Raw genomic sequence first — 22,040 nt, forward strand, 5'->3', positions numbered from 1 at the left:
GTCTGTTAAACATTTCGTTCATCAGGGCTGTTCAAAGCGATAGGTTAGACCAGTAGTCTGTTTAACATTTCGTTCATCAGAGCTGTTCAAAGCGATAGGTTAGACCAGTAGTCTGTTTAACATTTCGTTCATCAGGGCTGTTCAGAAAGATAGGTTAGACCAGTAGTCTGTTTAACATTTCGTTTTGAAAAGCAATGAAGCCCTACAAAATGGGACGAAATGTCGGACATTAAATGGTTGAAAACTATTTTGTTCTTTTTTTATCGCAACCCTGACCATCTTCTTCATAGTTATTGATAATTGGTTAAATCTGATCGTGAGTCCATTGTAATCGTCATCTATCCCCTTTTATCTTTTTACAATGTCCTGAAAAAAAAAAATTGTTTAAGTTATGAAAATTTGGTTGGACACTAACCTATTGTTTTTAAGCTCTACTGGGACTAAAATCCATACTTACACTTCGAAATTTTTTTTTTTAAGTCTTCGAAAACTGATTTTTAAAATAATGTACTTTTCCCCCTGAGTGTTATTTTTGTTTCCTTTTTTTAATTATTAGTCCGTAGTCAAGCATCTAATTTTGATTCTTGTAATTATTAGAAATAATTATTGAAAGCAAAAAAAAATGTTAGCTGTGCTTCTTAGGTTCAGTAGAACCTCAGAGGGCACATCCAGCCTCTAGGTAGTGAATATCATTAATTGGGGGAAATACCTGGCCGTAGAGGAATCATACTTCCTTGTAAGTTTCTTCTTGGGTTGTAGTGGTACAGGTTTTTAAAATTAATTTTATTACCATTTATCTTGAAAGTTAGAATGGATTATTAAAACTTATAGCCTATTCATTTTGTTTATTTTTGTTAAATTTGAGTTCTATGATTATTCGATAAAACTAAAAATTCATGTTTATTTTACTCGTTTAAATATATTTATTGTGTACTGATTGCTACATTACTTGAAGAAAACTGTGATGGGGATGATAACAGTGGATTTCCTGAAAAATATGATGTTTTATTTTAACTTATTTTATTTTTTCAGTGTCTTAAATTTAAACTCTAAAAAAATTTATTAAATGATCCACTTTAGAACATGAACTTTTCTTTAACTCCCCGTTTTTTTTATGCCTTTTGAATTTTTTAATCAGTAAAAAAATTCTAGATTTTAGCCTAGAGAATATGAAACCATAACATTTTAATGGTTCCACAAGGAACTAGTGATTTATGAAATATTAGTAAAAATCAGGTGATATGGGTTAAATTAAATCCCAAATCATTCTTTTAATATTTCTATTCCAATGTGCCATTTGTTTTTAAAATACTTACTATATATTTTATTTATTTCTATTTTTCAGTAAAAACACAACGAGGGCTAAGCAGATGTCGATCGGCCGTAAGAAGTTCAACATGGACCCTAAAAAAGGAATCGAGTACCTGACAGAGCATGGTCTGCTGGAGCGAACCGAAGAAGATGTCGCTGCCTTCCTCTACAAAGGTGAAGGCCTTAACAAGACTGCCATAGGAGACTACCTTGGCGAGCGGAATGAGTTCAACGAAAGGGTGCTGAAGGCCTTCGTCGACCTCCATGACTTCACTGATCTCATCCTCGTCCAGGCCCTCAGGTGAGAAAAAGAATAAGTAAATTTAAATGAAATGAAAAAACAATTTTATTCTGGGACAAAAGCTCCCTAAGAATAAATACATGGTTCAAACTTTATAATTAATTCTCTGCAAATATTTACAAAGTTGCATTATAGAGTTAAAATTATAATTTATCATGGTAATCAATTATGGCTATTTGTATTGTTCACATTGTTGTGGAGGTTGATTAAGGAATAGGTAAAGCAATAGATGTTATTTAAAGAAAAGAACAGATAAGGATTGGGGAATAGAGATGGGGATAGAATTTCAATCGGAGGTTGCACGTATGATGAAGGATTTGATGTAGGAGGTGGCACTATGAGAGATAGGTCATATAGAAATCAGTCGGTTGGGATTTGGTATTTAATGAGATTATTTAAGAGATGGAATAACGGAATCTATGGAATTGTTTCAGTACAGTTATGGATTTGTGTCTGATCTGGGAAATATAATTATTTCAGGAGAGGTATAGGTTGCAGGTGACTCTAAGGTTTTTCACTGTGGAGCAGAAGTGAATTGATTTATTGTTAAGAAAAAGTCAGAGATAGTAAGGGAGAGAATAAAGGAGGTGCTTGGAACCAATGAGAATGGCCTTAGTTTTTCCGGATTCAATCTGAGCTTGTTGTTTAACGCCCATGCGTTTATGCTATCTATATCTTTATTTATCTTTTTTATGGCCTCAAGCATCTCAATGAGAAGGAAGGATAGTTAAATTTGAATATAAATAAAAATAAAACAATATAAATGGCATTGTGAGCGGGGAAAGGAATCAGGGAGATCGTTAATGTAGATGGAGAAGAGGGTTGGTTAAAGTGATTTATTCGTTTGCAGAACATTGAAAATAAAATTATTTTGTTGTCTAAATTTATTTAACAAAGATATCTGATGCTCTATGTAAGTAGTCAATAGTATTTCATTGGTAATATTTTTTATCAAATCCTCATCATCCTAAAAAAAAAAAATTAAAGGATCAAATGAACCAATTTTCTCAGTTCCATTACCATTAAGCATCAGGGAATAAGCTCTAATATGAACATAATTTATATATTCCTAAAACTATATATATTTTTTCTTACATTTAAATAAAGAGATCAGATTTCTATGCTCAGATGGCAGAATGTTATAAATAACTTTTTCCTTTAAAAAAAAACAAAAAAAAACTATGTTTTTGATTTATAATTTTGAAGAGATGTAAAAGGGACATAAAATTATGACATCTGACTACAAATTTATAGGTATAGTAATCGTTTAAATCTAGTATTTTTCAAAATGTTCAATACTGAGTCTTAAAAAACTTCAAATTTACTTAAAAAACTATTTGAGTATTAAATAACTAATCCTATTTGAAAAAGAAATCACTAATAGACTTGACTTACTATTCTCTCTTCTTCTTTTTTTTGGTACTTTTTTAACAATGGTCTATGAAAAAAATTAATAATAGAGTTCACTTTTGTTTTATTTTACTTTAAAATAAATTTTTTTTATATTAATATAGGTAAATAATGTGGTGTTGTTCAACTTGAAGAGATAAGATATGTGCTACCTGTTTTATTTTTTTTTGTTCTACATAAAGTCTTTTCAAGGGCTTTCATGAAAATTCCTATCATGAAAGAATTCGAAAGACTCATTTTATCAAGGGTTGGCTATTCTTTAATAAATAAATCCTGAATATGATTTAAATAAATAAAGATATCTACTTCAATCCCAACTAGTGATTAATAGCACCTGTCGTTTGTAAAGAATTATGACCTCTGCTCATAGAACTTGATTGTATGTTTATAAATCTCATGCTCTTTGATAAACTTCTTTTTTAGTATATATGTCATACGTATGTTTCTTTGTCAATGGAGTTAATATATTTTTAAAATTTTGTTTTTTTTATACGAAGAGGAGAAAATTCATTATTCTATATGTTTATGCATCAATATTGCTTGGTTAAACCTTATTATAAATAAATTGGCATACTAAAAAAAAGAAAAAATATATGAAAAAATAAAAGTAATAGAGTAATTAATAATCAAACATTAATTGAACTGTCAAACTAAATATTAATTAGCTAAACCTCAAAATGGTGTTTTAAAGTTTACATATCATCGCTAGTGCGAAGTCGCTTAAGAAATGATACCTTGTAATTTAGAAAAAATAGAAATATGATTGAAATACTTAAAAAATGATGAAAAATTATGTCATCATTCTAGAGACATCTTGTTTCATCTATTGTTTTGTAGGATACTTGTCCAATCAATATAGAACAGTCTTTCACGGTCTCATTTACTGTTTAGTTTTGTAAATACTAAATGAGTATTCTGAGTATATCCTAAGTATTGTTTTTTATTGTATAATTAATTGTTTGCAAGAGTTATACAATATGTAATAGTAGTGTATCAGTTTGAGGTCTTATTCTATAGAGAGGAAGGGTATCTGACACGTTTTATTAGATGGTCTGAAATTTTCAAAAATACATCATTTATATTAATACTAGAGGAATTAGTCATGCATCTAGGATCTATGTCTAAAAGAAAAGAAAAGAATTAGAACTTGATGTTTTCCTGTTCTGTTTATTATGGTTGTCGTTATGTATTTGAATAAGTAAGCTACTTAGCTTGAATAGTTTTGAATTATTCCTTAATGTCCAAATTACCTGACAAAAGAGAGGAAGAAATTAGTACGAAGGTCAAAATGTTTACTAGTGCGAAAATGTTTGTTTGAATTCCTATGTTAATTTTTTAAGCATACATACTTTACAAACTACCACTATTGTTATTGATGATTCTGTTTTTCTTTGATTTTAAACTATTTTAGTAATGATAGTTAAAACAGTAATTTTTAATAGATTCTTAATGAAGGATAGTCTTATTGTCTGACTTGATAATTAATCAAAACTAACATTAATAATTGAGGCATTTCAATATTTTATTAATATCTTTATTAAAAATATGTTTGTTTTTACTTTTTCCTAACTTGCTGTAGTATAAATGAATAGTAGAAATAATAATAAAGATTGGGTTATAAATTTTAATGATATTAATTACTGTTATTCTTACATCTATTTATTAATTCATTATTATTTATTATTAATTTTGTGAGCATTATCTGAATCAATTTAATTTATTGAATGTATTTATTTTAATTATAGACAATTTTTATGGAGTTTCCGACTTCCTGGTGAAGCTCAGAAAATCGATAGAATGATGGAGTGCTTTGCCCAAAGGTATTGCCAACTGAACCCCAACATCTTCACTAATACTGGTCAGTAACAATTAATGTTTAATTGTTTAGTTTTATTGACATTATTGAAAAATAATTACTATATGATGAATTGAATGAAAATATTTATTTAAAAAAATGTAATTAGTGAAGTTTACTTTTTCCCTGTTTATTATGTCAATCAGTTTTCTCAATAATTGTTAATACTTCTCTAATTATTTAAGTTATATTCACAATTTGCTTACCCTTTTAACCTTGCTTGCTATGAAATTTATTTATTAATTAATATATAACTATATATCACTATTAAAATTTGTGAAAACTGGAATAGGATAAATTTTATAATTTTTTGGATTAGAAGATAATTTGTGTAGAGCTCTGCTTAAGCAACTATGTATAGTTTTATTTCATACTTATAAAATAAATTTTGAAAAAAATATAAAGGCCATCATTTTTATGTCATTCTCCTGTTTATGAATATTTAATTAAAAATAAGTTTTATAAAATAAACAAGGTAATTTATTTTACAGACTGTATGAAAATTAAAATAATTTTTTCAACAAAAAATAACTTATTTTCTTGATAATGATTTATTAATTTGTATATTTTTTTGTTTAGATACCTGTTATGTTTTATCTTTCGCTATTATCATGCTGAATACAAGTCTTCACAATCCTTCTGTAAAAGAGAAACCTGCCGTCGAACAGTTTATAACTATGAATAGGGGGATCAACAATGGTGGGGATCTTCCAAGAGAATTATTAGTTGTAAGTATTGAATTTTATTGATCAAATTGTTTTTAAAGATGAATATTTGTGCCACATTAGGTCACTGGATACTTAATTACCATAGAAACAGTTTTGATTATAATAAAGTTAATCCGTTGTATGATTACCTAGTTAGAGTACTTTTTTTAGGTTTATGAACTAGTGACGTATATCCTAAAATAAAAAAAAAAAAATGTAAAATATCTTAAAACAAACCTTAATTTGAATTATCTTAAACATATGAAGGAATTTTATTATTGAAATCATTATTCAATATTTCATTTGCTATTTAACTAAAACTGTAAGCAATGATCCCATTGAAATTTCGTTTCCCATTTTTTATTTATTTATTTTTTTTTTTCAAAAGTGAATTTTCCATTAAACTTTTTTTGATAAAGGAATGAAATCATAATTTAATATTTTATTTACTATACTTGATTGATTTAAATTGAAGATAAATTTTTATTTTCTCTCTAAATTTAGTTATGGTCTTATTTTTTTATTTATAGAAGTGAGACTTTCAATTAAGAGTTTTTAATTTTTCTATTTATTGGAATTAAATTGTTACAAATTATTATCTATTAATTATAAGTTGTTTATAGGAAATTCTTCATTTTGTTTTTTAATTTTCTAGAACTTCTATAAATGTGACTACCCTTTCTAATGCTTAGTCAAAAGTAATCCAAATGCCCCTTACTTTCTCAGAAAGCCCTCAAATTTATGATTAGTTCTTATTCTAGTTTTTATTATAAAAATAATTCATATTTCTGTATAGATTTTTTAAACCTTTCAAAACCTTGACTATAAGGACTCTGTAGTTATAATAAAAAACTTATTAGTGCTTCAAATCAGTGAATATACACATAAAGTACATTTTTTGTCTCGTCATTGTTTTGTTGCACCTTCCATGAGAATAGTGTAGGTTGATTATGCTGAGGCATATATAATTCGTCTGAACATCAATTTAGATTTCCTGAACTGAGGAGGTGGATATTTTCCTCCTACTATTCTGTTAATTATCACCTTGAGATAAATACTGAGTGGTTCTAAAAATCATAACTCTGGCCTCATGGTTTGCTGGTAATATTACATTTAAAGTTCATAATATGATAACTAAATATGTTTGAAATTAATTGGATTATTTTTTCCAAAGAGAATTGGTGTTCTATAATCCCTTTTTGAAGAATTAATTTCGCAAGAAGTTGATATCATTTGATATAAAGTCCAGTTGATGTTGCAAGACATATTGGTATTATCTTTGTAGATTATTTTTTTAAAAATGTTTGATGATAACCTATCTGTCTAACATAAATACATTTTTTTTTTTAACTTTACGCAAACTATCTTTCTAATTAACTTCATAGCAATGATGCTCATCGATAGGATATCTTAGATGTTTCCTCAGTTACTATATTTCTTTTGCCATGTTCTGTGTTCCCAGGTTTCAGGTTAGCCTTTTTCTATTTCTTGTATGAATTGTAAATGTTTAAATTATTTTTTTACTTAATTTTGCAAAAAACCGTGAATTAATTGGATACTATTGAAGCAATGTTTAATTTACAAGTTTAGTGTAATTTAATACATAAATTATTTTTTTTTTTAATCTCATAATTTATAGTTAGTGTTTTTTTTAGCCCCCTAAGGACTTTTAACCACTGAAAAAAAAAATATGAAACGCAATATCTGTTTATTTATTTCTCTTAATTTCAGTAAAAAAACATGGGAAGCAAATTAGAACTATAGATGTATAATATAATAATAATACTGATATTAACAACCCCTAATTTTAAGGTTATTAACCTCCTTCAATACAAAATAACCTATCAAACGAAAGTTAATAAACTTATTTTTGTTTCCTATCCATAAAGTTGATTTGATTATAATTTGTTCATTAATGATTATTTTCTAAAGTTAAGCTAATATTGGATCATTTCATTATATTAAATGTCACTTTTCATAGAGAAGGTTATTTAGTAAAACAACTTTATGATATTAAAACATTTTTGTCCAAAATATTTACCCTCACTTTCTATACATTATCTCCAATATGTTATCATCTTTTCAATCCCAGAACTGACAAATTCAGGGATTAATGAAGAAATTAAGTCAGAAAATGCATTTATGATCTGAAAATCATTTTCAAAACTTTTATTTGTTAAGGAAGTTGTCCAAATTACTGAACAGATGGAAATATGTTTGAGAAAAGATGGGTAAAAAATGACTTTGTAACACAGTTCGTTTAGTTTTTTCACTGTCTGTTGTAAAACATGAGATCTAGAGTTTTGTAGGAGTGTAGGTCCCTTCCGATTAACCAGTGCAGGCTATTTATTTTACATAAATTTTGATTCATTATGTTAATATCACTGCAGTAAGATACGGATGTGATAGTTTCACCTCTGGGTAAAAAGGAGAAAAATTATTCCTGCCATTGACCAAAACACAGGAACCAATAATATTTTTGGATACAAATTTGGTTGTGTCCTTGTCTTCTTTCGATATTTAACCACTGACCTGACTGACACCTGTCGTATACAATCCACTTTTCATCACACGTGATTATCTTTTTGAGAAAAGGCCTGGTTTTTGCCTAGTAAGGAGTGAAACACGTGTCTCGTAATGCTTCTGCTGCTGTTCATTAAGTCTGTGAGGTACCCAGCTATAGATCTTCTTTTTTACTTTACCAATGATCTTTAAGTGTCAAGAAACTGTTAATACACTGATATTCAGTTGTACTCCCAGTCCTTTAACTATTTGGTAAGGGTATTCTTCCACAATAAGCTTGAGTTCATCGACGTGAATTTCTTGTTGAGGTCTTCTTCTGGACTCCAAATTTGTGTCACCTACAATAAAATTTTCAAACCATTGGCGGACAGTCCGTTCATTACACTTCCACAAACTCCGTGGTAATGTTTCTTGCAGATTGGGCTGCCGAGTGTCCATGTTTCAACTCTTAAAAAAAAATTACTTGAAAATCGTGTGTTTCTATCTTATGGTCATATTCGATGGCTTACTTAACAAAGTAACAATTGGAATGTTAGTAGATATTATAATAAAGGTAAACATAGTAAACTTCAAAAGTCCACCAATCCCACTTTGAATTTCATAAATAATAAATACGGACATTTCATTTGATACAATCAAATAGATTTAATGTTGTGTAGCTTTTTATTTTTATATTTTCTGTTTATAAAAAGTTAATTGTTGAAGTCATAATTAATATTTTAAAATAGACAGTGTTGATTTCTATAGCTCTGGCTATGAATTATAATTTTGTGATTTCTTCTCCTAACTTAATTTTACTTTATTCTGCATCGATCACCAAAGCTATCGAAATTAGTGTAAGATTGTTCAATTTATTTTTATTTTACATTTAGAGTTAGAGAGATAGTATGTTTTTGGTACGTATGAAAGTCAACAAATATTAATAAGTAATTTAAAATCTGTCTGTAAATGGGTGTGATGATGCAAGAGCAATGATGTAGTTAATGTGCGGTTGAGCCATCCTGTGGTTCCTGCATGGACTGCCTTATGATTGTAGCACTTTGATCTCTGACCCATTTGTACAAGTTACATGCGAAAGTGTTAATTATTTTTTTAATATAATAATTTATCTGATATAGTAATACTATTACAGATACATACGTACCTCCTTCATGCAAGCCTTCTATTTGATTATATTTTCTATTTATAAAAAGTTAATCATTTAAATCTCATTTATATTTTGAAAAATAGACAGTGTTCCATAATTTTACTAGCTCGGACTAGTAATTATAATTATCTGATTGCTCTGTCTTTATCTGACTTTCCTTTGTTTTTTTACTGTATTAATAAAGCAGTGTAGTATAGTTAAATATATTTTAATTAATATTATAGAATTATTCTGATTATATATTTTTAGTAAGTTTCAAAGTATTTGTAAATAATTTGAAAAAAAGAAAGAAGAAAGCTATCTGTAAATGGGTGTGATGATGCAAGAGCAATGATGTAGTTAATGTGCGGTTGAGCCATCCTGTGGTTCCTGCATGTGACTACCTTATGATTGTAGCACTTTGATCTCTGACCCTACTGTTCAAGTTATTTATTACAATAATTATATTATATGATAGTATTTTTTTTTCTATTAATTAATCTGACATGGTATTATAGTGGAGTATGATTAATTTTTTTATTGTTTGTTTCAGAGCTTGTATGAAAGTATAAAAACAGAACCGTTTAAAATCCCTGAGGACGATGGAAATGATTTAATGCATACCTTCTTTAATCCAGATAAAGAAGGTTGGTTATGGAAACAAGGTAAGCATTTTATAATTTTTTCATATCCTTTTTTTTTTTTTTTTAAATTACATGAATAGTTGTAGACCGGCCTTAATGAAAGGTTTAATAAAACCAGTTATACACTCAACTTGTTATACAATATTATTGTTCTTCGTAGTTGTTAGTAATATTATTATTACTATCAAATTAGAACCATGTCTTCTGCATTCTGAAGACAAGATTTCATTGCCATTCTGATTATATACTTAACATTATATTTTGAATTTCATAAATATTTTACAATTTACTCTAATTTTTGTTTCTCCAACTTCATTTTAATTAACTGACTAATTAATTTTGATGGATCAGTAAAATATTTTTGTATGGGAGGAATAATGACATCATTCCCTTAAGGAGGCCTTCTATTCTCCCTCTCTCTTATACGTACATTCGTTCTTTTAATTCTTAATTAAAGATTTTTAGAAAATTTTTTATGTAGAAAAAGATAGAAAAAATACAATAAAAACAAACAACTATCTTAATCTTAATAATGAAGAAATATTTTGAAAAATTCCAGTTTAGTATCATGGTTTTGTAATTGCAGTTAAATAAAGTAAAATTAAAATTTCAACGTTTATTCATTACTTAAGAAGGATTTATTGATTTTTTTTTTCTATTAATTTTAGTGTTTCTGATCGTATAGACATCATAATTTTGTGAATATTTTCTATGCAGACTGAGTTTAAGAAATTAATGTTCTTTTATTGTTTTAGGTGGTCGTTACAAAAGCTGGAAGAGAAGATGGTTTATACTAAACGATAACTGCCTTTACTATTTTGAATATACGACTGATAAGGAACCTAGAGGTATTATACCCTTAGAAAACATTCAAGTTAGAGAAGTCCAGGATCGGCACAAACCTCACTGTTTTGAACTTTATGCAGCAGGCTCAGATTTCATTAAAGCATGCAAGACTGATTCTGAAGGAAAAGTTGTGGAAGGTTAGTAGCAAATTTATAGCTTAAATTGTTTAGTGCATAAGTCAAGTTATTTGATCATTACAATTTATAATACGTTTATTTTAATGTTTTCTTTGGATAATTAGTTTATAGTGTTCTGTCAACTTCATCTACAGAACCTAAAAGCCTTGAAAATCATGATTCTGTTATGATACAAAATCCTGTTATCGTCATGTTTTATTTTATTTTTTCTCTGTGATACCTCAAAATAACTCACTTATCTTCTAGGTTTGTTGTTGCTTACTGATCAGTAATTACTCATATTCTACTTGCTCATTTTTTAATGTGTTTAGCTGAAGGAAAACTCACTATTTTTTAAGCCAGTTCTCCATTCACAGTATACTGTTTTGACAATTTTTGTATGAAGAGCATAATGATGTATCAGAGTTTCATCTGCTGTCATAAATTGGACCTGTAGCAGTGCTTGAAGTGTTTTGATAATGTTTGTCCGAAGAAATCTCTTTTTTAGGTCTGTTTCAGCAATTTTTGCTCACTCTTTGCTGACTGTGTGTATAGTCACATTTCTTATATCTAAATCTTGATACACTGTGTGATATGATTACAAGTTTTTGGCCTCTGCTATCTCCATAATCTTAATTTGATGGTTGTCTTGCAACATTTGATGAACTTGAGTGATATCTTCAGTGGTTGCTGTTTTTGGCTCTCCCAAACAGTCATTGTCACGCAAGCTGGTACTTCCTCATTGAAATTCTTCTTTTACTGGCACAACAGTTTGGTACTTGTTCAATTTCTTCCCTACGGATTAATATTTTGGGCACTCTACCAAGATGTGACAGTCCTCAGAGTCCCCCAGACCTGTTGCAGGTGGGCATGGGAAAATTCACGATGGTTGATTCTATGGTGGCAAAGAATTACTTCCTCTCTTCTTGATTTTCTACTTCTTGTTGAAATCCATTTTGATTTGAGACTATTTCTTTTTAATAGTTAGTTAGTAATAAGTAGTGTTAAGGTAATTTGTAATTAAAAGTATTCAAATTTAAATGAAAAAGTTACGAATATAGTTTAATTTTGACTATATTATAATAAACCTTGGCAGAATAGCCTTCAGATTTTTAAAGGTTAATGTGAGGCTGTGAAATTATAGTTTAGATTGTCCTTGATGATAGCCAGGTTGGTCAAAACATTGTATATTTGAAGTTATTAATAAAGAGTGTTGGGATTTAATGGATATGAATTATTTTAATTGAATATTATAGTTAATTTTAATAGATTGTGAATCAATCAATAGATTTAAAATTAATTATATATATTTTTTTTTCATCAGGTAAACATACTGTATACCGAATGTCAGCAGCCACAAGCGAGGAAAAAGACGACTGGATCAAATGTCTAAGGTTAGTCTGTGAACCATGTCATTTGAGAAGAAAAAATTACAGTGGTTTTATAAGAAATAAATACTACTAGCCATTGATATATGTGTATTGATTTTCATCTTACTTAAATTATTAATTTTTAATTAATTTATATAATAGCTATATTTAGAGTATAGAATACCCGACACATTTTTTTAAATCGTTTTTATCTTTATAAACATGTAAATAATAATATTGCCATACCTCTCCTCAATCTAAATTACTAAATCTCAACTTCTCAATCTAACTTGAAAAGGTTCTGTTAGCAAAGGGACCGGCTACGATTATATGCTATTCTTTTACTTTTGAATGTTTACCGAAACATTTTTCTTTCCTTAGAGAGTTATTTGTCCATGAAATAAAAAGAAATCAAAGTAATTATTCCCTTTTTTTAAAGAAATAAATCCTTTGATTTTAGAAACTTACCGCATGTTATAGAAATCTAAGAATCTTTGAGTTTTACTGCAAATAAAAGAGGCTGGAAACAGAAAATACTTGAAAACAAATATGATCAGTAAGATTTAGTTAAAAAGATCCTCAGCCTTTTAAAAGTTATTAGTTCTTTATATATTAGTTTAGGAGCCAATGGCACAATTAGTCATTGGGTTATTGTGTGTGTCCAATGTCCTTATGGTCCTACCAATGTTCCTATCGAGTGCAACTGGGATTCGCAATTTTTCCTGGCAAAATCAAGTGCATTTTTAGTAAAATTTAGTATCAAATTGGACAAATTTTGAGATTCCATACAACCAAAGCATAAACTTTAATTATTTATACAAAAATTAAATTACACCCAGTTAGTCAATTATCCAGATATTGTTATAATCGGGTGCTTTTTAAAACTGACATGCTTAAAGATTTCAATTTTTTTCATGATTCTGATACCTGCAATATTTTAAATACTTAATGTAAACATGCATAAAATGACCGATAGATAATTGTGTGTTTCATTAAGACCACTCTCTTATTTGTGTGATTAAATTCATCTTTACAAAAACATTTATCGTATACGCAAGAAAACAAAAATGAAATGTATCCTTAAACACCTAGGGCTCAGTATTAAGTTAATATACAAATTTTAGAAGCTTCATGATAATTTATATAAATTTAATCCATCATTGCAAATAATCAATGATGCTTTGATTTTATTACCCTGGCAAATTAGTGTTTTTTTTTTTATTTTTGACTAGTTTTTCCCTTGCAGATTTTTTGTTAAGATAAATCAAAATTTAAAGATCTACTTCCCGTAAAAATGTCTAAAGTATCAATGGTTTGCCCCCTACATTTCCATTCTGGTCTTCATATTTTTTTCTTTCTTTTATTTAAAAAAAAAAAATAAATGGGTTTTTACTTGTAGAATTTTTATTTATATTACTACCATTCGTCATTTTCAGCATTGTTGCTGAAAGTTATCTTCGAAAGAGTAGAGTTTGGTATTAATTTATTTACTCATGATTTTTTTATATTTATTTAATGTAAATTTGTTTTGTTAACAGGCAAAGCATCAGCCACAATCCATTTTATGACATGCTTGCTGCCCGGAAGAAGAAGGCTCAAAAGACCAATTCCCATCACCATCATCATCATCATCACCATCACCACCATCATCATGGCAACAAAAGCTAGAAAGCATCGATAGCATTTAAAACAACAGTGCCTTATCAAAGGGTCCCTGCTGCTAACCGCCAGCACGAGCCCTCTGTGTTGGTATGCCTGGAAGGACTGTTCTGTTTCCGTGCCAATGAGGCATATCAGCACTGACGCTTATCGAGTGTCAACTCAATGATAAAAGGACTGTTTGATATTTAGTGTGATGATTAATGTATTTATCTTTCGTAATTAGTTTTAGTCCTTATAAAGGAAGTTAAGTGTCTTACACTTTTGAGAATATTGTTTTTGTGGTGAATAATTTATCTTTAAATGCAGACATTTTCTTTTCCATTTAAATCTGTCTAGAGTAATGTATGATGCTGACATAAAATTTGAGATTGCGAGTATGAAACCAAAGATTATCTTCTAAAAGCTTGTGATGTAATCATGAAATCAATTCTTTGGATGGATAAACATAATCTCAATACAAAAATATATGAACCATGGAACTAGGTTGTTTAAATTTATTTTCCATTAAATAGTTGTTCTGTTTTTGTATTTAAAAAGTTTATAGTTTTACTTTGTTTTCTTGTTTTCCTACTCATCTTCTTTAAATTTTTCCTCACCAAGGAAAAATAAATACTAGGAAGAATGTTGTACATTTGAGTGCCAGTTTATAATATTGAAGAAAATAAAATCCTGTTAATGAACTTTAGATATTTCAACAATAAACTATAGTTGAATATATTTATAAACCAGTTGAACATTGTATAACTTAAGCTGGACTGAATGAGTGATATTTAAACTAAGTTGGTGAATTATTTATTTTGATGATTTTTCCCATTGCTGTTTCAGCGTTGAACATTTATATATTTTAACTGTAGTTTTAGTTAAGAGCGTTATATTTTTGTAATATAACAGAAATCATTGTGAACATTCTCTTTGTAGATTAAAAAAAAATAAAAACAAAAAAAAATGCTTTTAATATAATTTGTGCTTTAATTTTATTGTTGTGCTGTTGTACTTAAATCAAAATGAATTGATCATTAGACAGATTATGTTTGTTTTGTTTTGTTAAAGAAAAAGAAGAAATATTTTTAATGTGTACCTGATTATGAAGGTGACATCATTAAATTTTGTACAGAGCATAAATTAGGACCAAAAATTTATTTGTTTTATATAAGGACTGGTTGATTTGTATTTTTTATTGTACAGCTTTAGATTTTTTTAATGATTAATTGTATAAGAATTTATTTAGTAGCAATGCCAGTAGGCAGAGCTTTACTGGCATTTTTGTTAATTTGTTATTGACTGTTGTTTATTTTGTTTTGAAACAGTATATTTATATTATAGTATATTATATTTTACTCACAATGTAAACATTTCAAAAGAAAACATTATTGTTTATGGCAATACATACGTTTTTTGTATATAAAATCTTAATTATATTTGTGTATTGTAAGTGTATATATTTTTGAGAGAGTTTCAAGTCATTTAGTGTAATTATATCATTGTTATATTAGGCTGTACATAAATGAAAATACTTAAAAGCATATATGTAACATTTGTGAAATCCGTTACGGTAATTGTGATAGTGACAAAGAGTTGTATACTACTATTTCTGTTAAAATGATTAATGTGTGTGCAAGGATACCAAAGTATGAAATTTATTTATTAATATGTACAAAAGTTTCCATTAAAAGTAATGAAAATTGATTATTATTGTAATAAAATAATTTAAAAAGTGATTTTCTTCTTTTGCCTTCAATTTAATTCAAAACATATATATTTTCTTAAAAAACTTTTTTTAACCCTTTAGAGATGGGATTGCGGGAGCACTATAAATTTTATAAAACAATTTTAAAATTGTTTTAATATTTCAAAAATAAATCTCTTGTTTATGATTCCTTTTAGCTTTATCACACTAACTTGTCTTTATCCAAACAAATTAAAAAATTGATTAAATGGAAGGATAAAACTGCAAGGAACAAGAAAAGGTAAACTAGTACAGGGAGCCTGATGCATAAAAGCCAGTCAAAAAAAATATAAATTTGAAAATAATTTTAAAAATTAGTTTCTTCCACGCTTGACATGGAAAAGCATAACTAGCAGTCCTAAAATAACTAACAAGCAGCTAATTAATAAGTTTGATAAACTTACAATTTAAAGAAAATCAAATTCTGCATCAATTAAGTACCATAATATAATACTTAGATCAAGTAGTAGGTCTTAAACTTCGACTCCAATAGTCATCTGAGGTGCTGTGAAGCCAATGTGCAACCAGAGCAGCTGATTTATGATCATACTGAGTGGACTATGTCATTATACTTATTCAACAGAGAATTGAATGTTCTTCAATTTGTTTTATTATAATGTTTTTGCTAGGATCGGTCTTTTAATATGGAGTTATAGGCCAAAAAAAAAAAACCTAATTTCTAACTTGAATGAATTACTCAGCTACTTAGTAATTAAATAAGGTCTAGTAGAAATTTGTTTATGTGTTAAAAAATAATTTTAATAATTATTTGCAGATTTATGTTTTACGGGCTGGGTTTCATGCTTTGGAATTCTTTACTATTCAAGGAAATAACAAAGATCATTTGTTTGAACTCTACTGGTCAAGATAGAGACAAGGATATGTCTCAAGATTGATTTGATATCGCCAGGGACAGAGCTGATAAATCAGTCAGGCCTCAAGTTCTAAACTGGTCAAACTAAGAAATGTGACCATAGAACACAGGGATTGTTATGCTGCAAACTGGTATATCAGCCCATAAGCCATGGGGATTGTCGTGCTGTGTTTTGAAATATCAATCCATAGTAGTAGTTTAGTATGAAATGACTCCGAAAAATCATTTATAGTCTATAAAAGAAATTATGATAAAAAAGAAAATTGTATATTCGATTTAGGATTAAAATTAAGTTAAGTCATGAAAATATTTATATTTAGAATGATCATAGTGAGATCATGAAAATTAGTTTTAAGTAAGAAAATGGCAAAACAGGTTTTGTTTTTGTTTAATACACTGAAAAACACTTTAAAATTGACCTGGTTCTTTCTTCTACCAGATTATTTGTTTTTCTGAGTAGATTAAAGGAATTACCAAAGGTGGCAAAAGTCATAATTTAAAAATTTTCTAGAGTGTTTAAAACAGCCTATTTCTGACTTTAACTAATTTTATCGTCCTCCCAAGGTTATAATCATGATGTGGGTTGGTATTCAGTATATAGAAGTGCATGGCTGTCAGTAATCAGAATTTTCAATATTCTGGAAAATTCTAAAGAAGCAGATTTTCATATGAGGAAGCTCACTTGGAAAATTGTGAATTTTTGGAATAAATATTTAAATTTTTCTGATTGATGAGTGATTTTTGCCTTAACTTTTAAAATTTCATTATATAATTATAAATCCGACAGTCTTTAGAACTTAGTACATTGCTTTATTTTTATTTTTTAAAGTATATGGTTTAAGGCTCTTAGCTGAGAACTGTTGTGGAATTCACGGAGGTTTTTATAAACAAAGACAATGAGAGTGTGCTCTTACCAATAGACGCCACAATAGATTGTTCTGGTTCCCAGGGACGCGAAGCTATCCCATGCCAGAGGAGTGTCACCATTTACTGTTTTATTTTACAAGCCAAATAATAAAACTTATTTTCTATTACAAGAAAGAGTAGATATTCTTTATTTTCTGGTCTTGTTACTTAGCAACTTATGTGCTGTAGAATATATCAAGTGTTTGGGAGAATTTTGTAAGATAATATTAGAACATTGTAAAAGTTAAGTATTTTATTCTCCAGGATCATAAGAAGCATCATGTGAGGTTACTATTATGAATGGACAATCAATAAAAATTGAGAAATAAATAAAAAATGATAAGAAAAATTTATATTTTTTTAATAAGTTATGAATTTCAATTTTTACTGTAAAAACAGTACAGTAGTTATCTTCCTCATCTGCATGGTTAAAATTCTTGCCCATTGATATTGAGAATCAAGGACGAGTAAGGAAGGACGAGTATTATGATCAGAATTAAAAAAATTCCTTAGACATTACGTTCAGTTATTAATTCACTCTATAATTTAATCAAAGTGTGGAATATTGATAATACTCTATACTAAATGTTTATAATACTCTAAAATATTGTAGTACTATAAAATGATTTGGGAAAAACCGGTAATTTATATAGTCCGCTCCCACAGACATCATAAAGAAGTTAGTGGTTGCTACTTCAAGTGTTATATCTCATATGTATGTAACTATTCATTAAGTGGTTATTTAAAACTACTTTATTTTATTATTGAAGTTAGTTTATCCGACTTTATAAAAAAAAAACAAAAAAAAAACACAAATTTTATGTTAATAAATTATCCATTGATCTACAATGGCAGTACGGAATTGATCTATAATATGAAATTTACTCTATGTCCATTAAATTTAGTTCTGTTTTTCTTGCTCTCGCTGCTGAAATACCGCTAAATCATGGTTTTGATGAAATAAAATGCTTGACCTCATTCATTTGATATTGCATACCATTCAGTGGGTACAATGTTGAAATGAAACTTCATTGGCGTCTCAAATTTTTATGAGATTCACTTCACCTTTCAGTCGGTTATCTAAAAGCCAATCCTAGTTACCATCCAAAAATATAAATGTTAACTTTCCACACTTCTCCTTTGAATCAATAAAATAAACGAAGAAACATATTGTTAAGCAAAAGGAATTTACTGTGCAAAATTGTTTTTCTTTTATTTTTTTTTTCAAAGTCTTAGCTGTTTAGTTAAAATATTAAGAAGATAATAATGATGAAAATGTGAATAAAAAAATTCATATTTTTAGACTAACATAAGATTTTAGTTTGTTTTTTTAGAGTTTTTGAAAGAAAATGTTTTGGTTCGGTCATATGTAAAGAATGGATTAATACAAATTTTATTCATTTGAATATAATGAAAAAAAGGTGGAAGAATAATTTTAAAATTCTTGAATTATAGGATATAATGGAATAAAAGTTAAAACACTGTTTCCTATTCAAAAGAATAATTAAGTTAGGTTTGTTCATAATTGGAAATGCTTTAGGACATTTAATTAAAAACTTCAATAAATTTTGGTCTTCAATGGAGGCCTATTCCCCTTCAATACTGAAAAATACCCCTTTCCATTATTTTTTATAAGATATATTTCTCTTTATGGCATGATGATAGGGAATGTTCTTTGAAATATCATGGCCTGACAAGGGAAAACATGATATACAGTTATGATATCCTGTGTTAAGAAAAATGGAATGATCTGGATGAAAGTATTTTTTATAAGAAGAGGCTCAAATGAAGACGCAAGTCACATTGATTGCTTTGATAAACATGACCATCAAATATTAGGAATTTATTTAATTTTATTAAAATATTCACCAAAGTTTTGATATGACTTTATTATTTGAAACAAACTTTCATAAATTATACAAAATCAATTCACATTTTTCAATTACAAAGTCTATTGAAATTAACTACATTATTTGTAGTTAAATTCTACGACTTTCTGGTAAATATACAATTACTCTAAATGTCAGTCCATACAAATATACTCTGAATCCACAGAAGCTTTGTCCAGCTTGTGATGGAACGGCCCTGGAGGATTGTTTCCATTTTTTGACAAATTGCCCCTCTTATCATGAGAACCGAATTCGATACATGCATGCCGAAGCTAAGCAATATTAGCCGAAATCAGTTGTATGAATTTCTGTCAGTACCCTCAGGATTGGAACTTAAACTGTTTCTTATATATATAACGCAAAACCTTTTGCTTAGAGGTGGACACCTATCATCCCATTAGGAGGTATGGTTTTTGTTTTGTTTTTTAATATTAAATATGAAGTGTCGTTTTTGTTTTACTGTTTTATTCTAACGAATGTGGATAGCCCTGCTTCAGTATATTGTTTGTTATTAGTTTATATAAACGATCTGTAACTCATCATTTTTGTAAAATTACTACAATTGATTATATATTTTATGTATTTCACAGGCTAACTCTATTTGTACAGGGGTTGCCCCATAAACAAATAAATAAATATTAATAATAATTATTATTTGTAGTTAAATTATTGATTTGAATACATTAATTTGATATGACAAAAATTTCCAATTAGCAAAAGAAATTTTCATTATTGAAGCAAATAGATTAATTAAGACTTTTAATATCCTAACTTATAAGAATCTATATTTGTGTGGCTGCATATCCCAGTTTTATTTATTTATTTTGTCATTAAGACAGTTTATTTTTATTGTGAAGCCTGGTTCTCTCAGTTGGCAGTATACTGCACCATTACCTAGTTGTTATTTCTCAGGGTTCAATGCCCATGTTTCATATTTTTTTTTCCTAGATATTCGGATGTATCCCTTAGATATTTTATATTTCTAATTTTTTTGTTTCAATTTAAATTTAGGGTTTTAATTTTGTTTAATAAATTATTTTTACCATTACCTAATTGATTATTTTCACTATTACCTTGGATAGGTTTAGCAGAGCAGTAATGTGATCCATTGACAAGTATGCTAAATGATTATTTTCTCTAATGTGTAATTCATTGTTGAAATATTGATATTTTCTCTTTTATACACCAATTCAGCCGTGAAGTGTTTCAAAATCATCCTGCAACTTTCAAAGAGAGTGTCACTCACCATATATCTCCCTCTTTTCAATTTATTCATAAACCAAGTTCTTCTATTTAATTGTTACTTAAAACAGGACATACAATTATATATCTATTGTTTGAAGAACTTTTAAAAAGCACTTTTTTGAGGACAAACCAAAGTATTTTTTGTGATCTGAAGTATTAACCAACAGACACCTTTGTCAGTATTTTCTGGTTTGGTATAGCTAATACTGCTCATATTAATATTGCCTTCAGTTTGAACCAGGCTTTATATAGCTATAACAATATTATTTGTTTTTAATAATGACAAACATAATCAGGACATTTGTAAAATAAGTAAGTTTAATGAAATGATTTAAGGACTGTGGATTTATCTTAATATAAAATAATATTATACCTTTTCTTCTTATACCTATTCTGCTTTTTATACTAAAGTTAAATCCAATATTAAATGAGAAACATATCAGCCTTGAAGGTAAAGTAGATAATGAAAGATCTTTTTATTTTAAGCAGTGCTATTTGAGAACACTGAGTAATATACCATAGTTTTATAAAACTAAAGCAGGCAGTGTTCCTTACAATCAATCCACTTTTCCTAATGTTTTAATTGTTTTTCCTTATAATTTAAAAACAAAATTAAATTAGTGATTGGAATGTAGTACTGATAACATGTAACACAGGTAAACCATAATGGCATAAATTTAATTTTTACTGTGACAAATTAATAATATCTAAACCATATCTTTTAATCAAATCTTGGGGGTCTAATGTAACATAAGCTAACTTAAAAAGTTCTGACCTTAAGTAAAATAGGTTTTTATTTTGAGTAAAGGTTTATGCAAGTCAAACAAGGAATGAGCATTGTTAGCAAATAATCTCATTGAAAAATAAATTTACAAATTATATGAAATAGATGACTTTTTTAATTAATTTTATTATTTTGACTGGGTGAATGAGGGTATCAAGGACAGAATAAAATTATTATGAAGTTGCTTTGACTCCTGACTCAAAAATTTTCTGGAGAAAAGAGAAGTTTCCAAACTCACTAAAATAATAAAGAACACATTTTTCCAATACTAAAAAGTCAAGCCTGCTTAAGTCAAGCCTGAAGTTAAGGCTGTTAAAGTTTTATTAGCAAAAGTCACGCTCAAATAAAATAAACTTAACAGGCTTATAAATATTTCAATATTAACTTTTTAATGACACTTTACTTGCTTATACAATAATTCACAAGAGGGGACAAAAAAAAAGTTAATCACATTTTGTGTATTACTCATTGCATATTTCATCATTATCATTATTAAATTCTTCATTAAATTCTGACATGCGTGTTCTGTTAATCAACTAACACCATAAACTTCACATATCTCTTTTTAACCTTGGTCATTTTCCTTTGTGAAATTAAAAAAAGGGAATGGGTCGAAAATGCTTATTTTTGCTTTCCATATTTAAATTGACAGCTTTAAACAAAATTCCTTGTGCTCCTGTTTCTGAAAGGACTAAAGATTGGTGTCTTGGTTGCATATACCAATTCCTTTACAATGACCATTTAT

At 28.0% G+C, this 22,040-nt stretch overlaps 1 protein-coding gene across 6 annotated transcripts in view; it reads left to right on the forward strand.

Moving 5' to 3' along the window:
- step (cytohesin steppke) overlaps window positions 1-15,589 on the forward strand; it is a 205,702-nt gene extending 190,113 nt beyond the window's left edge. For all 6 annotated transcript variants that reach the window (XM_014427980.3, XM_014427981.3, XM_014427982.2 and 3 more), the window contains 7 exons: window positions 1,346-1,612; window positions 4,768-4,880; window positions 5,457-5,605; window positions 9,787-9,898; window positions 10,633-10,860; window positions 12,164-12,233; window positions 13,748-15,589. In XM_014427980.3, the coding sequence (XP_014283466.1) occupies window positions 1,346-1,612; window positions 4,768-4,880; window positions 5,457-5,605; window positions 9,787-9,898; window positions 10,633-10,860; window positions 12,164-12,233; window positions 13,748-13,877 (1,069 nt within the window). In that variant the 3' untranslated portion in view covers window positions 13,878-15,589. The remainder of the gene's footprint in view (window positions 1-1,345; window positions 1,613-4,767; window positions 4,881-5,456; window positions 5,606-9,786; window positions 9,899-10,632; window positions 10,861-12,163; window positions 12,234-13,747) is intronic.
- Window positions 15,590-22,040: the final 6,451 nt, after the last annotated feature.

The sequence above is a fragment of the Halyomorpha halys genome, unplaced genomic scaffold, assembly GCF_000696795.3.
Source record: "Halyomorpha halys isolate HHAL.00 unplaced genomic scaffold, Hhal_1.1 Scaffold685.1, whole genome shotgun sequence".
Classification (NCBI taxonomy): Eukaryota; Metazoa; Arthropoda; class Insecta; order Hemiptera; family Pentatomidae; genus Halyomorpha; species Halyomorpha halys.